Source organism: Spea bombifrons, chromosome 4 (assembly GCF_027358695.1).
Source record: "Spea bombifrons isolate aSpeBom1 chromosome 4, aSpeBom1.2.pri, whole genome shotgun sequence".
NCBI classification, from domain to species: Eukaryota; Metazoa; Chordata; class Amphibia; order Anura; family Pelobatidae; genus Spea; species Spea bombifrons.
In genome coordinates, this window is record NC_071090.1 from 85,727,491 (window position 1) to 85,750,558 (window position 23,068).

The 23,068-nt window shown below is 41.0% G+C and overlaps 1 protein-coding gene across 1 annotated transcript in view; it reads left to right on the top strand.

Moving 5' to 3' along the window:
- FURIN (furin, paired basic amino acid cleaving enzyme) overlaps positions 1–20,838 on the top strand; it is a 79,327-nt gene extending 58,489 nt beyond the window's left edge. The window contains exons 11-15 of the mRNA XM_053464385.1: positions 49–166; positions 6,799–6,978; positions 8,732–8,856; positions 17,920–18,036; positions 19,766–20,838. Coding sequence (XP_053320360.1) covers positions 49–166; positions 6,799–6,978; positions 8,732–8,856; positions 17,920–18,036; positions 19,766–20,331 — 1,106 coding nt within the window. The 3' untranslated portion in view covers positions 20,332–20,838. The remainder of the gene's footprint in view (positions 1–48; positions 167–6,798; positions 6,979–8,731; positions 8,857–17,919; positions 18,037–19,765) is intronic.
- Positions 20,839–23,068: the final 2,230 nt, after the last annotated feature.

The following is a 23,068-nucleotide window of genomic DNA, read 5'->3' on the forward strand; positions in this document are numbered from 1 at the left end:
GTGAGCATTTGTCTTCGTTTGAACGGGGGTATACTTTTGTACTTACAGTGAGCCATTCATATGGATACGGTCTGTTGGACGCTGGAGCCATGGTGACTCTTGCTAAAAACTGGACGACAGTCGGACCGCAGAGGAAATGTGTCATTGACATTCTCACGGATCGCAAGTGAGTAATGAGAATTGGTTTCTCGCAGGTCAGCGGGGCAGAAGTATTATGGGAATAAGCACCATTTGAAGATCGTATAAAATCTAAGCAATGAGTAATTATCCTAGAGTTTGGTCCTATTCTTTGGGTGAGTGAACATAATGGAGGCGTTGTGGCTTTGAGGACATATGGAGATAACTCATACAATTTATTTTTGCCATTTGTCTGCCACAGTGCAGCTTCAGTTTTTATATCATGTTACACATCTATCATTGCATATATCATTGCACCACAACTTTTATAGGGGTTTCCATTATTATAACTGTCAAGGCAGTGATAGTTTTTTTGAAACACTTCAGACACACTGATCACCCCTAAAACAAGCTACTATGAAATCACCTTTATTTTCTAAAGCATTTCAGTATCCAATATGACATTAATCTTACTTAAGGAGTGCAAAGAGCATTCAGTCATCTAAGAATATGACCTACATGTCGCTATGCCTGACACACGTTACAGCTTAAACGAAAGAAAAAGGGCATGTTCTATATATTAGCATGTTAAACTTTTCTGTGCCGGGATCTAAATGTATGTGGCTAGTTCAATTAATGTGATAGATGTTGCGGATCATAATTATGATATGCTCTGCCTGCAACCACAATCCTTTACTGGATAAATGTTGACTGATACGGTTGGAGAAGCTGGTCTGCACCATCTGTATTCCTTAGTAAATGTAGCTTCTGAAAAAAGTGTTATGTAGCCTCGATGGAGGTATGACCGTCTGAAGGTTCAGAACGTCCATGCAGAGCGTTTGTCTCTCAATGCCACTCAGTCTTAAACACTTTATAGCACTAGTATCATATATTTGTGGGATATTATCTGTTGAGTTTAGGAGTCCACTGTGCATCCATAGGGGTGAACGCAGGATTGGACAAAAAGTTGGTGCCAGCAGTGAAGTTTTCGGAGGTGATTGACATCTGGGATCTGACTGCTGGGACTGTTATTGCAGGCATCCACTCTTTAAATTCGTTAACGTGCCCTCTGGCAAAACTCCAACTCGCTTGTGGTTTTGTGCCTTTCAGCAGGAAAGGGGTCATTTACTTTCATAGCCAAGGGAGCAAGCAGTGAACTGAAGAACTTGACAAGACTTTATTCTTCTGCATGCCCGCAAACTAAATGCGTGTAGGGATTTTTTTCCTCTCTTCTTGGTACAGGACACATGTAAAAGGATACAGCTCCCTGGTGTTATTAATGTTGCTCCTCTCTGAGATATAAATGCTCAGTCAGACCTAGAAACAGACAGTGTTTTACCTGAATTTGGCTCTTTGGGGGATTTAGACACACGAACCATTCACACCTCACTGGGTCAGAGCCAGAAGCTCAATGAGACTTCTGTCCAGCGGAGCGTGATCGGATCCCTGCAGGAAGGAACAGCTGCAGCTCTATCTCCTGAGCTGCTTGTGGTTGATGTTAAACAGACTGGTTTCAGTATAGTTTACTAATGGTGTCTTTATTCCATTATATCCCATCTGATGATGCAGAGGTCTGTAGTGTGTAGATCTTCTGTCAGGCAGTGAAAAGGGTGGTATGGCCCCCAAAATGTATGTGACGATGCAGCTGTTTGACATGTGAAGGTATAGGGACACTTGGGCTGCTGGGGGGGGGGCTACTTGTGGCTAAGTGATTTTGCAACTATGGAAAAAAACTAAATTGCTACAGATATATTTATACATATTAAGATGTCTTGGGTGTATTTTTTTTTTTACTGCCTTGATTCCGATACATACAGCATCCCCTCTCCTCCAGACATGCCAATGGCTTGCATGCTCCTGGGGTAGGGCAGTAGTGAGAAGATGCTTCCTTTAGCAGTAGACCTATATAGGCTTGGAATGATCGAGTCCAGGGGCGTACCTAGAGTATTTGGCACCCGGGGCGGATCCTGTAAGTGGCACCCCCCTCCCCCCTAAATGTAAAGACATCTACAAAATTATGTTGGCAAGAATATTTATTGCACCAATTTGTAAACTGTATGTCAACTATAAACAACAAGAAATCTGAAAAAATAAATTAATAACTTATAAGTAAAATAAACACTTTAAATAACATTTACTGAACATACAATAGTGCTTTCTTTAATAACCCTCCAAAAAAAACGGCGTCCACATTGCCCACATAGAACCTGACCAGCACCCAAATTACACACACATAGGACATGCCCCCAAACAGCCCAGTATGAGTCAGCATTGTTCCCAAACAGCCGAGTGTTCGCCATCTTTGTCCCATAAACACGCTACCTGTGCCATCTTTGTCCCATAAACCCCCTTCCTGTGCCATTTTTGTCCCATAAACGCCCTGCTTATACCATCTTTGCATTTTTTTTAAATTGATATTTTTTTATTTTTTTCTCAATTCTCAGTTTATTGCACGTATGGTAACAAATACATGGTACAGAATACCGAGTACATAGGTAAACAGCAGAGCATATACACACACAGCATGAGAGGATACAGCACACGTACCGGAGTGGCCGAGAAAACATGAGACATTGAGAGCATATACTAGAACAAATCGGGTACAGAAAATAGTAAAGCTACCCCTATAGAGGGGGCCAACACCAGGCTGACAAGCAGTGGGGTACCCAATAGTACAGTGCTGGTAAACAAGAAAAAAACAAAAAGAAACAGAAAACAACGTAGAACATGTCCGTCCCAGGGTCCAATGGGTAGCTCCGACACAGAGCCAGTACAACCTACAGTACATACTTAGTAAAAAACAAACAAAAAGAGGCTCGAAAAGAAGACGTACTCCCAAAAAAAAAAAGAACAGCAGCGGTCCCCTAGAGGGAGCCAGGCAAGGGGCGATGTTCCAGAGATGTAATAAACGACCTCCAATGAAACCATTTAAGTTCAACTTTATGACCCGCCCCCCTAGCTGACCACACGAGAACTTCCATCTGATAAATGAATTCGACCTGGTTAACCCAAGCCATGAAGGAGGGAGGGGTGGCTGACTTCCAGTGGCGGGGGAGGACTGCATTGGCCGCGTTAATCAAATGAAACCTTAAGGACCGCTTATAGCCAGAGAAAGAAGACTGCGTATGATGTAGCAGAATGGCTTCAGGAGAAGCCTGGAAATCAGGGTCAGCAACATCACGGATCGCCGACACGACGGAATCCCAAAAGGGCCTAATACCAGGACAGGACCACCAAATATGCAACAGGAAACAAGGGTGGGTACCACACCTCCAGCAGGTCGGAGGTACCTGAGGGGCGAACCTATGAATGTCCAGGGGAACCCTGTACCATCTGGTTAGAATCTTAAAAGACGTCTCCTGCACTCGACTAGACACCGACCCCTTGTGGACGATAGAGAGGATCTTAGACCAATCCTCCTGTTCAAACGAGCACTCCAGGTCTCTCTCCCAGAGGCTAAAATAGTATGGTTTGGCGGCCGGCTCAGGGGAAAGCAACAGCGCATATAATTTAGACAAGAGATGGGGCGGCTCCTGCAGTTCAAGGCATAACCTCTCCAATTGTGAAAGCGGTCGTTCCATATGCGGCAAGACCGCCAAGGAAGACGCAAAATGCCGAAGTTGATGGTAGAGGAACTGGAGGGAAAAGGGGCAGATTCCCGGACCAAACAAGGCCTCCAGGGGCTTCAGAGCTGTCCCAGAAACCAGGCGTAGGCATAGGCGTAGGATGCGTACTCCCGGCGGGAGGAAAGCCCGCAAGCCACCACCCGAGCGACCCGGAGGGAAGTCCGGGTTCCCCACCAATGGAGTCAGTGGGCCAGGGACCATCTTTGCATTTTTGACAAATCAACTATACACCTATGATTAACACAAACACTTTTACAGTCACTCACTAATTCACTTTCATTCACACAATAATTTATTCTTTCACACAAATTTACACATATTCATTGATGCATTCTCACAAATTCATTAATGCTCTCACTCATTCACAAAATTCATCCACACATTAATCCATTCATTTTCGCTCTCTCATTCTGACTCTTTATTTCAATATTCTTGCTACCCTCCTTTCTCCCTATCTACCCATTCTCACCCCTTCTGCCCTATCTAGCCCTTCTCACTCCCTTCTCCCTATCTACCCCCTATCCCCCGTCTCACTCCCTTCTCCCTATCTACCCCCCCCTAACTATCTACCCTCTGTATGGAACAGCATGGTAAGTGTGGATTGGTAAATGTGTGAGAGTGATGGGAGTTATGATTTACTTTAGAGCATAATTATATAATGAAAAAGACATTGGAAATGGTACAGCATAACACCCATCACTCTCACACATTTACCAATCCACGTTTACCAATCCACAGATTCCACACATACCAATCCACACTTTCCACACTTACCAATCCACACTTAACAATCCACAGATTCCACACATACCAATCCACAGATTCCACACATACCAATCCACAGATTCCACACTTGCCAATCCACACTTGCCAATCCACAGATTCCACACATACCAATCCACACTTACCAATCCACACATACCAATCCACAGATTCCACACATACCAATCCACACTTACCAATCAACAGATTCCACACATACCAATCCACACATACCAATCCACAGATTCCACACATACCAATCCACACTTACCAATCCACAGATTCCACACATACCAATCCACAGATTCCACACATACCAATCCACAGATTCCACACATACCAATCCACACATACCAATCCACTCTCACTGTCACTCTAACTGAATGATTTCCTACCTTTCCTCTTTTCTTCTTACAGCAGACAGCTCCTTTTCTTTCTCTTCGCTCCTCTTCTTCTGTCTTCTTCCGGGTCAGAGGGCACGGACGGCGGTGGGCGCGGCTTCAGTGTTGTGCGCCGGGATCTGACAACAAACCCCGGCGACAGCAGCGGTTGCCGCGCAGATCGCGAGGGAGCGGTATCGGAGGTCTTTAACAGACCTCCGGCTCCCTTGAGTGATTTTAAGCCGGTGGAACCGGCTCCGATACCGCTCCCTTGCGAGCCTTCTTCTCCAGCGGCGGACATTGCTGTCCGTCTCTGGAGGGGTGCTGGCAAGGTGGCACCCCCCTGATGAGCGGCACCCGGTGCGGACCGCCCCCCACCGCCCCCCGCTAGGTACGCTACTGATCGAGTCCATGTTATTGACATATAATACTTAACTACCTTACCAGTAATGATAGACTTATGCACCGTAAATTTACCTTAATCCAGAATGATTCAGGAAAAGGAAACCTTTTTTAAAGCAGCCTTTATTCCAATGTGTCATCAAGCAGTACAGATGTCTCTTCACATGCACACCTGTTGGAGACCGTGCATCTGCAAGGATGTCTACGCATGTGCTCATGGGGGTAATTGATTATCAACATTGAGGGAAGCTGCGTTGCTGCATTGCGTCATCCACTTGGTGGTGGCTAATTAACCAAATTAACCAGATTTTGAAGAGTAGGACTTCTGTTTGAAAAATATGCATTTTGTCTCACTGTCACTAAATCACATTAAGACTGTCTTACAGGGGCAGATTAAGATCCCGCAGGCAGTTACTCATAACATGAGCATCAAATATGTGGCTTTTTTTTTTAATTGCAGTTTATAAGCTGCATGTACTATGTTTCCAGATATCTCTCTCAATGCATCAGGCAATATATAAAAATATATTGTCCATCTGATACTTCAATCTATATGATGTTAATATGTTTATTGTTTTGAGATATTTTAATAATACGTGTTTATGAGGTCTAGTAGTGCTAGAACACCCACGCTGACATGGAGTGGGCTAAACGATCTATAGCTTCATTTTAAAGATCCCATAATGAATTCAGGATAGCTTTATGCAAATCTTTGAGTGTATAATTTCCCTTAAAGTTTTACCCTGTAACATTTAGCCCCAGTTGTATCACATTAAAAGGGACACATTGTCATTACTCAGGGGGCTCATTGGGAGAGCTCTGTTCCTTCCTTTGTTACTGGCCCATTTACCCCGCACAGCATGGCGTCCCTGCTAGGACAGCGGCCCTCATAAATACACCACTGCCTGTCACAGCACACCATGGCGAATAATGTGTAGGTTTAGATGTGGGTAAAAATAGTTAATACGTCTTATTCTCTAATAGAATCGGACAGACCTGGTCGGCTCTAGAGCGCAGAAGTTATTTATCAATGTCAAGAAAACGGCAGGTTACCTTCCTGTTATCTCTTTAACTTGTGTACATGAAGCCGCACAGTCAAAAATAATGTGACAGAATTGGGATTTGGATCTTGTGCCTACATCGGTGCACGCCGTAGACTTGACTGGATGATGAATAGCTATTTGTGAATTTTGCATATTGGTGTAGATATCCATGATTATAATGGTAGGCTGATATTTCTCACGTATCGACTGAGTGTGTAAATGGCCTGTTTCATAGATTAAGCTTCGTTTTTATTTTCAATTTCCAGCTCTCATTGTTTATAAATTGTATGTTCCTATTATAACTCTATTCCATATTGGGTCCTACATATGATGGTGGTGTTTGCATTCATTTTGCTATGTCTTGAAACTCAAGGCGCATGTAGCGTAAATAGGTCCCATGCTTTCTTGGCAAGTAAATTAATTTAGGAAAACAGTTCCTCATTTCAATCTGTGCTTTTTATTTTTTAGGGATATTGGGAGGCGCCTGGAAGTCAGACGTAAGATAGAACCGTGCACTGGGATGTCTAATTACATCAGCACCCTGGAACATGTTCAGGCCAGACTTACTTTATCCTACAACCGGAGGGGAGATCTTGCCATCTATCTGACAAGCCCTACGGGCACCCGATCTACTCTCCTGGCACCAAGGTAATTTTTTGTTACATCATCTCAACACTGGGGAATGATTTCGTTTGACTATCCAAGGGCACTCAAGTTGTTCTTAAAGACTTAATTATTCAGATCAGTTTTCAAAACTGATGTCTGAAACTTTAAAGACCTCCTTCCCTTTTTTTAAATCCATACAGAAGTTAAGAATTGGCAGCCAAATAAAAATAAAATCTTTTAGCTAAATCTTTAGCTAATCTGGTGCCGCATTAAGGACCTCTTAATGTATAAACTGCTTAGGGGACTCCAGAAGTCTTTTTCTCCATGGAATAATCCCTTTCACAATATAGTTCGCTCATTAACAACCATAATGTTTAGGCTGCTGAGCTGTTTGGCATTTCTTTGTTAAATAAAAATGGCTAGGTGAGCTTTTGTGGACTACAACTCTCAGCCAGAATCATGGAGGAGGTTACCAGAGCTGTACCCACTAAAGTGGATTGTTTCTTTTGTCTTTTTAACACATCTTTCTGTCTGGGATATAATATGTGTACTGTCACATGGCTTTTTAGTTCAATCTACATACAACCACCATATATGTTGGATTTATTTACTATGGGGGAGCAAGGCATTTAAGAAAATAAAAAAAAAAGGTTCATTCTTTGTTTCATCTGATATGTACAGGGAGATAATGCGGAAATGTAATGTGCCACTTGTAGCACCGTTATATATTGTGGTGTAATGCACAGTACCCTTCAGCCTGGATGTATATGAATAGCGTAATCTGTCCTGAAAGAATATATATGTTTGCTTAGTTAAGGTGTAAGTGATATGTAATGTCTCTCTAAACAGCTAAAGGTATGTATGTGTGTGTATCTATATTATATATATATATAGATACACACACATACATACCTTATTGCCCTGTGTATGCATATTATATATAGAGATATATAAAATAACCTTATTGTTAACCTTATTTGCATGCGCCTACCCAGAATCCCTTGTGGTTATGGCAGCACCACGAGATTTCTGAGGGAAAGACGAGCCTTCTGGTATCTGTAGATGAGTGTTTAATAATGCTTCTACTATATATATATATATATATATATATATATATATATATATATATATATATATATATATATATATATATATATAATTAATTACATATTACTCCATAGATTGTAACCGGCAAGCTGGTATAAAATGCCTTTCCTTTATTTACCTTTTGGTTATGACTCTAATCCCACAGATTGTATGCATTATACAATATAATACACGTCATTACAAGATAGTTAAATCATTGTGCAGGAGACACTGTGCCCTAGTTTGCAACTCATCAGACAACTTGGTCTGGTGGTTGATATGTATAAAACTGGTGGGTATCAGATTTGTCATTCTGTTCTCAGCATATATATAATTACCCCATTCCATTAAGTTATTCCTCCCCTTTTCATGGGGGAGTGTGAACATTTAGGTAAGTTCAGAGCAAGGATGTAGTTGTACTGTTATTGAGCCTAATTCCACAGATCTAGTGGCTGGGGCAGATGGAAAATCTCCCAAATTTCAAACCAAATTTCGTGTAAACAAGTAGATGCAGCAAAAGGTAGAAGCGGTTGCATTAGAGGTTTTAAAAGCTGTGTAGGAGGAAGATTCGCTCATTAAGACATATTTTGTTATGTTGTGCAACAACCTTATGAAAGGCAGTTCTTGTTTTTTGCAAGATATATATATTCTTTGTATCATTACAGATTTAAAGTTACTAGTTTATTTTCCCTTTTGTTTAATTTGGCAGGCCACATGACTATTCAGCTGATGGATTCAATGACTGGGCCTTCATGACAACCCATTCTTGGGATGAGGATCCAGCAGGGGAATGGATACTGGAAATAGAAAACACCAGTGAAAATAACAACTATGGTAAGTGATCCAGTTATGTAAATGGGAGTAGGAACAGTAAAACATGACATGTCCTTTCATAAGTTTACTGGCATAGGATATATACAACAAAATCTTTAAATTTTCACTAGGCGTATTTCTTTTCAGAGACCCCATATCAGTTTACCCTGCTGTCTAGCATTAGATGGACAGGGCATACCTTAGTTCTTCATTACCCAGATTTACCTGTAATCAAAATTGAAATGCCATTCCCTGCCGTCATGATGGCATTTGACCTCAATGGTTCTGAAGGGGTTAAGCGCCCCCTCCCCTTTTAATTTAGGATATATGTAGGTCGACAGATTTCAGACCCATAAAGGTATTCAAAAATAGATTGGTGTTCAAATATAGTACGTTTTAGAAGTACTCGATGGAAAAGTTGCCAAGAGCGGTCAAGTGGTTGTTAGCTATTAATTTCTGTGTTCTGCTCTCCTTTTGTATAGCAGAGGTTATTTTAATAGCTGCTTCACACCCTGCAGTCTCTGGCTTCTGACATTGGCTGCAATTTGCGTATGATTATAGGCCTTTAGTGGAATATCTCATACTGTGATCCAAGCCATAGATGCATCATACATAATGTATAACTCCACGTCTTGTGTACACACCCACACACTACATTAAGGTATTATTTTGATTAAAGGGGCAGCATTTATCAGAGCCCATATTTACTTTATTTTTGGTGCCACTTGAAATTAAGTTGGCAAGACAAAAATTGGACAGGCATGATTTAAGTATTAAAAGGTTACTACCTTTAAATTTAAAGGTACATTTTTAGTATTTCTAATGATTTTTTGATATTTTTTATTCTTTCTAGCATGCCATTTTGATGCAGATTTAATATAGTTTATCAGTAAAACATTTTCTTTAGTTTTTGAAGTATAAGCAAGAATACAGTATTTCGGTTCTTGATTACTTTATTGCAGAACACTTTGCAGGTGCACACATTTTCTGTAGCACAAACTATAGAGAAGTTTAATGAGGCAGTAACCCCCTTTTATTTTTACCCACTTTTCATCCAGTGACTGGTTAAGCAGGTGGCAAGCACACTGGAAAGCGCCCACTTTCAAAAGTATTTATGCATATACCATATTGTCTCGAATATAGGCCGCACTTTTTTCCCCCACTTTAAGTCTTTAAAGTGGGGGTGCGGCCTATATGCGCCGGGCAGGCAGCAGGTTTAGGATACAGATCCCCCGCAGCGGTGCAGGGGACCTGTATCCTACGCTCCGATACGCTCAGACAGCCTCCCCTGCCGGCACTTTCCACGGGGGGGGGGGGTGCCGGCACGGGAGGTTGTCTAAGCACATCTTGCGGACTGTCACCGGCTGCGGCGATGCAGGTAAACAGCCTCCGGCAGCGGAGGTTGTTTAACCGCATCGCCGCAGCCGGTGACCGTCCGCACTAGGGCTGCAATAACGATTATTTTAATAATCGATTAGTTGGCCGATTATTTTTTCGATTAATCGATTAATCGGATAAAAAAAATGAATGTAAATTTTTCATTTATTCAAAATAATTTACTAAACAAATGATGTTAAATACAAACAGCAGAATAAAAAAACTTTGATAATACATTTCTTGTCTTTATTTCCCAACCAGCCCCCCAATATATGCACATTTGAGCCCAGGCTTGCTACGCTGCCTCCCAGCCATGCCGCACCCCCACATATGCCACGCTGCCTACCACAGCACTCCACGCTGCCTCCCACATCTGCCACTCCACGCTGCCTCCCACATATGCCACACCACGCTGCCTCCCACATCTGCCACTCCACGCTGCCTCCCACATATGCCACTCCACGCTGCCTCCCACATCTGCCACGCCACCTCCCACATCTGCCACTCCACGCTGCCTCCCACATCTGCCACGCCACGCTGCCTCCCACATGCCACTGTGCCTGATACGCCTTATACCCCCTGAAACACCACTCCATCCTCCCCAGACATGCCACCCTGCCCTCCCCACATATGCCACGCCATGCTGCCTCCCACATCTGCCACTCCACAATGCCTCCCACATATGCCACGCTGCCTCCCACATCTGCCACTCCACGCTGCCTCCCACATCTGCCACTGTGCCTGATACGCCTTATATCCCCTGATACCCCACTTCATCCTCCCCAGACATGCCACCCTGCCTCCCAGACATGCCACTTCTCTACCCCCAGATATGCCTTATACACCCTGATACACCACTCCGTCCTCCCCAGACATGCCACACTGCCCTCCCCACATATGCCTTACATACTGTATATGCCTTATACCCCCAGATATGTCACTTCACTGCCCCCAGGATTTATATTCCCCTAAATTAACCCTAAACTCCCCATTAACCATAACTGCCCCTAAATTAACCCTTAACACCCCCTTAACCACAGCATCCCCTAAATTAACCCTAAAGACCCCATCAACCACAGCATCCCCTAAATTAACCCTAAACACACCATTAACCACAACTGCCTCAAATTAACCCCAAACACTCCATTAACCACAGCTGCTCCTAAATTAACCCTAAACACCCTATTAACATAACTGCCCCTAAATTAACCCTAAACACCCAATTAACCATTACTGCCCCTAAATTAACCCTAAACACCCCACTAACCATAACTGCCCCTAAATTAACCCCCACCTCCCCTAACTTTCAGTAGCCCAAATATATATATATTTATATATATATATATATATATATATATATATATATATATATATATATATATATATTACATACATACATATATATATATATATATATATATATATTACATACATACATATATATATATATATATATATATATATATATATATACACTTACAGTTAGATGAGTGTCACAGCCATGTGGTTCTGGCCTGGAGAAGGAAGGGGCGGGGCCAGTTGTCACAGTGATTACAGGGAGGGGGAGTAAGTAGGAGCTGCTGCTGTGAGACGGTGAGTCAGACTAAACGGATTATATTATGAGGGGGATTTTTCAGAGCGTTTGCTCTGAAAAAACCCTCATTTTATAATCGATAATCGATTCAACTAATCGATAATGAAATTCGTTGCCAACGAATTTCATTATCGATTATTATCGATTTTATCGATTAGTTGTTGCAGCCCTAGTCCGCACGATGCGTTTTACCTCTGCCCCAAGACTTACCAGAGCAGACTCCCAGGTGTCTTGCGGGGCCGGCGGGGGACATCTATGCGATACGCGTATACAACTTCCAGTGCCGGCACACCCCCTGAATCTGCTCTGGTAAGCAGCATATCTCGGGGGGGGGGGGGTGGACAGTGGCAGCATGTTTTTTTGGTGCTCTTTAAAAAAACACCAAACTTTTAGGGTGCGGCCTATATACGGGGGCGGCCTATATCCGAGCCAATACGGTAGTTAGGTTTAACAGTGAACCATGCTGCAGCCCATCCATGCCTTCAACATAAAATCTTGCTAGGAGAGTTGCAGTCAAACCTGGTAAGCAGCTCTGAATGACATCACACACAGAAGCCCTTATATGGCATTCAATGAACCTTAGGTTTCATGTTTTCAACAATTTCAATAAAATTGTGGGAACAATTTTTTTTTTATTATTATTTTCTTTTTACGTGGCGAATTGGCTGATTTTCAAAAAAGGACTGACCCTCCAATGTTTTAGCATTGAGGTAAGAATAGACATTACATATGATTTATAGAGCATCAGCAGATTCTGTAGCACTATTACAATTCAGGAGTATAAAAAAGAACAGTAACAGTAAAACTGACATTATTTTCTTTATATAGTGGCAACAATTTATGTAGCGCTTTTTACAATACATACATTTCAAAGAGTTGACAGACTCAGACGTCCCGATGTATTGGGTAAAGTGGTTCCTGCTTGCAAGCTCACAATACGATTTAACAATTGGATTAGCACACGTTAAGAGGTACAGAAGGAGACAAGGGCTCCTTGCAAGCTTTCAGTCTGCTAAAGTTAGGGCACAGTAGGCCAATCTATCTCGGTTATAATTCGCTGAAGCATGTTAACTGTCCATGGGGTGTCTAGCCTTTTACCTCCCAAATAACCCAACAAACCCATGCATGGGTGAGTAATACTGTACTCAGGAGATGTTGCTGAACACACATTGGGGTGCTGATTGACAGGAACATATACCACAAGCTGTAAATCCATTCAAGTACAGCACATTTTGATAAAGGCTGGTGGTAAAATGTGTGCATGGAAAGAGTTAACACAAGCATTTCAAATAGCCTGGGGTGTCTAGTTTTTAAAAATATGATTTGATTGGGTACATTTAATTTGCCGGCTTCAAAGATGGACATGGGGCAGAATTTGAAAATTGCACACCTCCCAAATGTGGTCTCTTAGTCTCCAAACAACTCATGAAACCCATGCGAGGGTGGTATCACTGTGCTCAGGAGAAGTTGTTGAACACATATACCAGGAGCTGTAAATTCATACCTCTCTGGGTAGAAAAAAAACTACCACCACAAACTCTAAATATTAGTGCATGGAAAGGGTTAAAATACTAGCAAGAATATATTTTTAGAAACTTGGGCTTCCAAAAATATATATGGGTTGATGAGGTAAATTTCATCTTCAAAGATATCCCAAATAAGACATTAGGGCAGAATGACCAGATTTGTAAAAAAATGGCTTAGCAAAAGCAATATGTTACTTGCACTTATTGCCCTGTAACATGCCAAGAAAGCTACAAAACATTTGGTATTTCTAAACTTAAATATTAAATTATATTTAGCATGTTTTTTTCTCTAGCTTTTGAGTAAAAGAGAGAAAAAAGAGTAAACGTTAGAAAGTCCCTTTTCTCAATTTTTTACAGTATTTTATACTTTTTTTTTATAGTAAATTGATACAATCAAAACAATATCTAAAAAGAAAAAGTTGTAAATGAGAAGAAATTTACAACTAAACACGAGCATGTTGAAACAAAGGGTACAAAAAATATCAGCCTTTGTCACGAAGGGGTTAAAGGGATACTTATACCAGATGCATTATTTATTATTCGCTTAGCATATTTCAATATATTGTCTATTCATCTGGAACTAAGAATGAATTCTGTTCAATGACATTAGACCATTAACTTTCACATCTTACTGTAACTTTTATATCCTTTAATAAAATGTCATGATTTTTTAAACAGAACAAAAATGACAAAAATTATAAGCTTTGGAATTAAAGATTTTTTTCCTTGGTATGGGTCTTTTGCTCCTCTGAGTCTTTGTCATGCCAAAGATGCACTGATATTGGCCAAGCTCTTAGGCAGAGAAACTCTGCATAAGAGACTCAAATTCTTCATTAAAATAGTTAATGAAATCTACATGTTGTGCAATCCTGCATTTTTAGTTAAGATTTATGCTCCTTAGCTCTCAGTTGTGCTTTTAAAATAATTTACTACTTTGGCTGTTAGTCCCTCTCTTGCTTAAACTGTTACTATGTATTAAAGTATAAAACTGTTCAAATTTAAGTGTACCGAACATATATACCGGTGTATACTATATTATATATGGTACAGATAGTTACATGGGATGAATGGTATCTCTATACAGCAATCATTTGGTGTTATGTCACAAGCCACTGGTACAGAAACTTACAGAATTACTTGACCTTCAGCAGAGGTGGACACCAAAAAATAGGAGCTTTTTTTGAGGGAAAAGAGATAGAACATGTTGGATAACTTATATAAGTGCATGATGATGGGGTCAAAGGAAATCTGTCTGCTAATCTTTACAGTAAAGCTATTTACATGGTTTGAGTTCTTTGTTTCCACTCTTCTGTTTTTGGTTATTTGAAGATGAGATCACAACAGGTCAGAGAGCAGGTTACATTTTTTTGGAGAATTATGCTTGTAATTTGTCTTACGATCGTAGACTACGGCCTAATTTTATTTTTTCATTGTAGTTAATTATAAAACTGTTTTGTGAGCCCATATTAATTAGAGCTTCCTACTTCACTAATTAACAATACAATGCACATTGTGTATGTCAAACTGAAACCAACCGATAAGTCAAGGTAAAGAGGACTGCTCACAAGCTTAGTTTTATGTCTTTGTAATTATTCTGCCGTTATATTCCGTTTATTATATATATAATATGTATAAAAATATATATATATTTATATATATATATTTATATATATATATATATAATATTACACTCACACTATAGCACTTTTCATGCTATACTAGCTGTGAAACATAATTACCAAAGAGGTTTTTTTTATGATGAATGATCAATTAGCATTTTAAACTTGGGTTAGTGAACAGAAAGTGCCATTAGAATACAGGAGTGATGAGAGTAATAAAGGGCCTCTATGGCTATGAAGATGTTCCATTAAAAACCAGCCGATACAACATTACTTCTGACCCATTTCATGTTATTTGAAAGGTGACCCCAAATCTTTGAACGGTAGCGTATTTGTAGGCTTTGTCACTTATGAAGTGGCTCCATATTCTGATGCACTGTATAGTACCGGCTTCCTGAATCTGGAGAACAGTATCTTCTAGCCCTGCCGGTCTCATCAGGGCCATTGTTTGTGTATTCCGAGTATGTGCTGCATAAACTGCAGAAGATAAGAGAGAGGTATCTTTGTCAGCTGTGTGAAGGATGGAAGACGTTTGGTTGGTTTAATTAAGCAGCCCAGCACGTGGAACGAGTGCGGAGGGGAGCAATCAGAGTGTTCGTGTGGAGAGAAGATACTGAAGGATATCTTGGAGGTGCAGATGGGTCATACAGTTGAATGCACCAGTTAGCTGCTCAGTATTCTGCACACCTGAATAAGAGGATTGCTAGCTGCAGGATCTGTGCTTTGCATAAACACGCAGCAGGGAGGTATCTGTGCAAGTCCCTTTACTGAGTTGATCTTACTGCCAGAATACTTTGCATTCGCTCTTCCATGCAGATACTAGAATAATGGAGCTTGTCCGCTCATTCCGTGACTTTTATTTGCGTTTCCCTGACCACAGTTAATGTACCATGGGTTGCGCACCTAGGACGACGGAAGGGGGGGAGCTCTTTCAAAAGAGACAGGACATGTTGGATAACTTATATAAGTGCATGATGATGGGGTCAAAGGGGAATCTGTCTGCTAATCTTTACAGTAAAGCTATTTAGATGGTTTGCGTTCTGTTTCCACTCTTCTGCTTTTGGTAATTTGAAGATGAGATCACAAGAGGTCAGCAGGTTACATTTTTCTTGCAGTTTTCTGCGTTACAGATGACTGGGATTTCAAAGCTTTCAATGCTACCTTTCTGTTTCTAGATCAATCCACAAATGGTGGAAAAGTAATGTCCTCACCTTGTACATTGTTTAAGTATTCAATGAATCAGGACTCTTCTTTTTTTTTTTCTCTTGTGATGGAGAGATGGCATATTTATATTTTCGAAAGGGGGCAGAAATTTGAGGAATGTCCTTTTAAGATGTCATAATTTAACCGAGAAATCATAATTGGCTGTTTAAAAACAAAAAAACTTGTTCATAACACAAAAGACAAGACTATTTTCGAGTCGATTTGCACAGTCTTGTCAATGTGAAAAAAAAAAGATTGGCTTAGGTAGCAATAGTTTGGCCACACATTTAGTTTTGCAAGAGACAATTAAACATTTCCTCAGTTATGGCCATAGCCCTGCCGGTTACTCACACTCTGGAATTAACATAAAAAATATAGAATTTGACCGCAGATAAGAATCAGCTCATCTAGACTGCCTATTTTTCGTGGTATAAAGGCGAAACTCTAAACATTCATGTTTTTCCGATGTCTTAAAGTACAGACTTTGTTGATTAGTGCATTGTTGTTCTGACATAAGGTATCTGTAGCTTCGGTTTTAACTTTAATTTGTTTTTTATTAGTTTTGCGTCAATTTACAAAAAAAACCCTGCCTTTGATTTATTATACTATGATTACCGTATTTATCGGCGTATAACACGCACTGGTGTATAACACGCACCCCCATTTTTGAACAAAAAACTGAACAAAAAAAAACTTCATCAGAATCACTGCTATCTGGGAAACCACACACACACAGTAAGACACACACACAGTAAGACACACTCACACACACACAAACTCAGACACACACAAACTCAGACACACACACAGTAAGACACACTCAGACACACACACACACTAAGACACACACACACACTAAGACATAGACACACACTAAGACACAGACACAAACAGACTCAGAGACACACACAAACACACTCAGACACACACTCAGACACTCACACCTTAACCTCCCTTCTCAGGATCTCCCCTCTTTCTCCCTAACCCCACCCCGGTCACTTACCTTCAACTCCTGTGTTGGAAGCGTGAGGCGTTTGTCTCGGGTGCCGGCGCTTCACTGCTGAGCGTCGGCACCAGAGACAAACTCCTCACGCTTCCAACACAGGAGTTGAAGCGCTGAGGCAGGCGGCGGCGGCTGAGGCAGGCGGCGGCTGAGGAGTCCTGGATTTCTGTCAGTCAGGGGGGCCCGAGAGTTGCCGAGCGGTCGTCTTCAGCAACCGCTCGGCACCCCTTGGGCCCCCCCTGACTGGCAGAACTCCAGGGCCCGGTCGCAGTTGCGACCCCGGTAGTTCCGCCACTGGCTCTAGGATTTATCGGCGTATAACACGCAGGTAGGGTTTCAGCTTCATATTTTAGTTAAAAAAGTGCGTTTTATACGCCGATAAATACGGTATTTTAATTTTCATTTAACTTAGTAGAAATGTTTTAGACCCAACTCATGATCATTTGGAGATAGCATTACTGACATTACTGACTGCATTATTGTCCTCTCCCAGGTTTTTAACATTTTGCAGTTTGGGATTGTGAAATTCAAAGAAAAGATCCTCTGACAAGGATCTCACAGGTTGATGGGAACCATAAAATAGATTGTAAAGCCCCCACCCCAAGCTATGAGCATTATTACTTACCATAAAATCATATCCAGCGATTCTGTGAGCCAGAGCGCTAGGCTAATGCATGTCTGCTTTAATGGCACTCCTTAAGTTGACATTGAATTTGATACTTGAGAATTCACATGTTGTCTTTTCTTTGTTCTGTTCTTTAGGAACACTGACTCAGTTTGTATTGGTCTTATATGGAACAGCATCCGAACCTCCCGGCCTGTCCAACCAGGTAGACAGTGGTGGCTGCAGAACAGTGGCCTCTACCCAGTCCTGTGTTGGTAAGTATCTCCTTCTCAAGTGCAGGAGACTCCATGCACAGCTGTGATTTTGTGTCCAGCTCCCTACCCCTGTTATGTAAAATGGCTACAGTGTGTCCTACAAATGGAATGCCATAGCTTTTCTTTTTGTTTCCAATAATCTTTCTCTTAACCTATTAAACAGAAAACTCTGACTGTAAAAAGGTTGTTTCTTTATTTTGGGATTTCTTTTTTCCTTTGTCTTTGTGTTTTCATGTCACTTTTAGCCAGTTTAGTTAAGAGTCCTAAACACCAATCGCCTCATAAATGGTACCCTTATAGACACGCCAACACACTTACAATGGCTCTAGAGCAGCTGATTAGTCTATAAGAGAATCGGTTAAAAAATTACCCTGTATTCCATCAGCATGGTGGAAGATTGCAGCTGCTTCTCCAGATAATATCCATAATAGATTACTTCCAAGTGAAGAGCTTTCATATCACTGGCGAGGCCTCATCCGCCTCATGCTAATGAGATGCTCAAATCTAATTAAGAAGTAAATGAGGGCTCTATTTCCACTAATTAAACGGTTTGCTGCAGTGGGTCAGGTAAAGTGACTGTGCTCCACATGTCAACGTGCAGTTTAATGTCCTGGTTTGGCAGGTGTTTTCTTGTTTGTGTCCATAGAAAAGCATCGGGGAGCCCTCACTCCACTTACTACGGTGTTCTGAGGAAGCCATTTTCACCTCACTCTCTGTAATCCATGTGAAGCCTGCTGGAGAGAATCTCTCACTCTTTAGTGGAATGCATTAAATCCTTCACTAACTGCAGCTGTGGAAATATGCAGAACCCTTTAAACATTAATAACAGATGGCCTGCATACATTATTGTTTTATAGCCTTTTTTCCCATTGAATTACCAAATCGGTTCTCTCTCCTCTGCCTACAGTATTCATAATGGTTTACTCGCCTTTTGTTAGTGTGTTAGTCAAAGCTTTGTCACATACTTGTTTAAGGGAAAATGCATAAGGCTGTATTGGTCCAAGAGATGTCTGTAATCGTACTTGGCACATTTTTATTTGGCCAAGGTAGTGAAACGGTGTAGAGTTAAGCTTTTGGGACCTCAGAGGTCTATTCTTCAGATTGAATTGTGTTCATGCTTGTGCATATTCTCCCGTTAGCACACTTAAGATACAAGGCAAACCTGATGTCTGACTGAACATTGGCTGGCTACACCACATTTAATGAGTGTTGGTATTTTGGCCAGTGATGGATGCTATGTCCAGCCTGCTAATATAGAGGAACCCTCAGACTTGCAGTATTTCCGTGCCACAGGTATAATTGTTGTTCCCTTATGGGCCGTTTGCTCGTATTTAGTTTTAACTGTTCGTTGCTGATCTGTAGTTATACCTTTTTGTTCTCAAGACAGACTTTTATCTAAACTGTACCCAGGTTTTGGAACTGATGGCCCAGTGGTTTTATTGGTATTTTCATGATGTTGAAAGTTGCTGTGTGAAAGCTGGTATATGTTACCGGTAATCTGTAATGGTCATTGGATATCTGTGATTATTTACCCCTTGTGGAGACGGATATGCTCAGGTATGTTCCAGCACACCTGTATGTTTTTGTCTTGTACTGTATATTACTGTCTATCCACAGGAAGACCTTCAGACCGTATATCAAGTCAATTCACATGTGTGCAAAGGTTTTAGATTAGACATCAAAACAAGCAGTTTCTAGTTGGTGATAACCTGTTGTTTTTCTTCCACAGTTTGCGAGGAAGGTTTTCTCCTTCATCAGAAGAGCTGTGTGAAATCCTGCCCCCCTGGCTTCACAGCCAGCGTTCAGAATATCCACTACAAGCTTGACAACAGTATAGAACCTCTCCTGGCCAATGTCTGCGTGGCGTGCCATCCTTCCTGCTCTACCTGCAAGGGCATCACACCCAACGACTGCATTACATGCCCTGCACACTCACACTACAACTCCCTGGATTTCTCCTGCTCACATCAGTCACAGATGAGCAGGGAATCGCCACCTCTAAAGGAATGGCCTCAGGATGCTGCTGCAGCACCATCCAAATTGCCACTGATTGTGGCCAGCCTGAGTTGTTTCATCATCGTCGTGGTTTTCATCAGTGTCTTCCTCTTCCTCCAAGTGCGATCTGGGGTCATCCTGGGCAGGAAGAAGCTGTACACATTGGACAGCGGAATTATCTCCTACAAGGGGATCCCCTCCGAAATGTGGCAGGAAGAAGGCTTCTCAGAGTCTGAAGTAGAGGAGTTTGATGCTCACAATGAGAGAACTGCTTTCATTAAACAGCAGAGTGCCCTTTGATGACAATTATGACTTCATCCTCAAAGCCTCATACCACAAAACGTCTGCCACAGACCCTCTGTTCACCAACCACCCCAAGCCAGTCCGTAACTGTCTTGAGTTAAACTTTGAACTTTTGGCTCACTAACTTGGGTAACACTTATGAAACCCCTGGCACCTTTTTTGCAAATAAACAATTGCTGCCAGAGGTTGCATCATTGTGTTAATGTACACAAAAGATTCAATCATGGTATTCTTGCCCAGATCTTCTTATTTTTTAAATTTATAGTGCCTATCAATTCTCCATTTTGCTTTTTTGTTTTATTTTTTTCATTTGCCTTTCTATTGAGCAAAATCTCTGCCACTTGACCCTTCCGGTGGCACAATATTGCTGTAGATGTCTCCTGTCATGCTACAGAATAGTCCAAGAGTGCTGTTGACAGAGAGTGGTATCTGTGAATTAACCAGGCTGCCGAGCTGCAGCGGAAGCCTCGGTTTGCGAAATAAATTGCTTCTCTTAACTGGTAACTCTGTGCAGCTTGTAAACCTTTTTATAAGAATTTGGCACTATACAGTACATCAAAGTATAGGCACTAGATTGTAATTGAAGTAGAATACCAAGGCCATATCTTTTACGGTATCGGCAATGTTAATGTGTCTGTGCTATAAAGAAGGTTTTCCTGACACAGCTGCTGTATGAACCGCAGGAGAGCCTACATGTGTAGGAAAAGCTCCTTTTTAATTTACAAAAAATTTACATAAAAATGGTAAAAGACTCATCTTAAAGTATGTTTCTATTGTGTAAATGCACAAATCAGTTGTATGAGCCTGCAATTCAATGATGAGCTTTTGTGCATATCACACACTGTTGCTGCATCATATGGTTCTGTGATTGTTTATTGGTTCCATTTTCCATGGATAAATGAAAATGAGCTCCCATAAAAAGGGAGAACGTGAAAGAATTATTATAGTTCCTCGGGGTGCACCTTTCTTCACTTCTTCCATGTCAATTCTGGTGCAAAGTATAAAAAAAAAATGCTGTAGTCGCCAAAACAGACAGCAGTATTCCTGGCAACTGCACAACTTGGATTGGTGCTCAGCTAGTATTGCTGGGCTGAGTGAACCATGGATACCATGCAGCCTCCATATTTATGATCATTACCATGTCCGCTCTTCCAGTAGTGTATGTATATTTAAACTTACAGTGCAATTTACTGCAGTCAGAGAACCGTCCATAATTAAAAATGAATGTACTCGCTTTCAAGTATTTAGTGACCCCTCCATTCCATTTTATCACTAATACTTAAGTGATGTTGCTTTTTATTTAATGAGAAGATGGACCTTACATGGTGTCCATGTGATGATGATAATCAGAATGTGGGGAATTTGGCTCATTGCTTACATTGCTAGAAGGCTATTACTGAGGAATGAGAACCCATTAGGTGTCTGGTTCTTCTGTAGGTTGCACCTCGTAACTTCTTTGGCTATAGCTGCCACACCTAATTTAGTGCACACATTAGTAACAGATGCAGGGATGTGCAATGCTGCCAAAGCTTCAGGAAGTGTCCGGGTTGAATTTTACTATTGTCTAAGGCACGCAAGCCTAGCAAATTCAAGGTGTCACCGTCAACACAGGGTTCCCAATATGATTCAGGCTTCCCTCCATCCACACATCTGAACAAGGCAGGATCATTTAGGTAGTTTATATATGAATCTTAGATTCCTACTATGATTTATGGTGATGGCTGCTCTGTAATTCCAGCTCTTAGATTGTGATGTTATTAATGGTGTGGATTATGTTAGGACAATCAAGTGTCAAACTCTGCCCCCTTATGCCAAAACTATGACAAGGTCTAATGATTTCTATAATTGATTAAAAAAAATCTATTGTATTGTCACAGTTTAGGCAACTGGTAATATTACTGTTACAAGAAAGAATGAGTGACACCGTCCATCTTGTCTATTTTCAATAATTGTGTATGAGAACTACATGAATAGTCTATTAACCCTTATCGGCATACTTCAATACCCTGATCTAAACAGGGAAGGGATGTCATATCCAGTAGTGCAGGCTTCTGAAGAAGTTATGTCCTGTGAAAATGCTAAGATTTCCAAGTCTTGAGTTTAGAAATGCTTAAAACGCATTTTAAGGAAACTTAATTCATGTAGCTCCCTCTGCTGATAATACTGGGAAGTACAACAAAATTACAGCAAAGGCTAAATGGGCCTTGTCTTAAAATGCCATTTAACTACAATCTCCTACAGCAGCGTTTATTTTATTCACATCTTCCTTATAAATATTACACATTTATGATAAAGATCCTCTGTATTGTTCACTTTATTAGTTTTAGCTTAAGTCTGAAAACATCTGTTTTTATTTACTTTCTAAATTCCTCCTTTACATGTACAAGTACACCCTATAAAGATATTAAAAACGTACTTTTTAGGACCCAAAATAGCGTAGACATATTATACCTTTTTAGCTAAAAAGTACATTTGTTTCATTGCATTTTATGTTTGTGACTTAAACATGTGAGAACGTGAGCCTTCTATGGTGTGCATGGGAGCTCATACAGTACTAAGTGATCGTGCAGGAAGAACTAATTGAAAAAGCCGTATTTCTCATCCATGGGTTGTCGGTCTTCATGGGCAATGTGCACACATCATATTTATTACCTAGTTAGAAATGTTTACCTGCATTCTGTCTCTTGTTCTTTTGGGATAGATACTGGGATTTACTCACTTAAAGGAGAAGTGA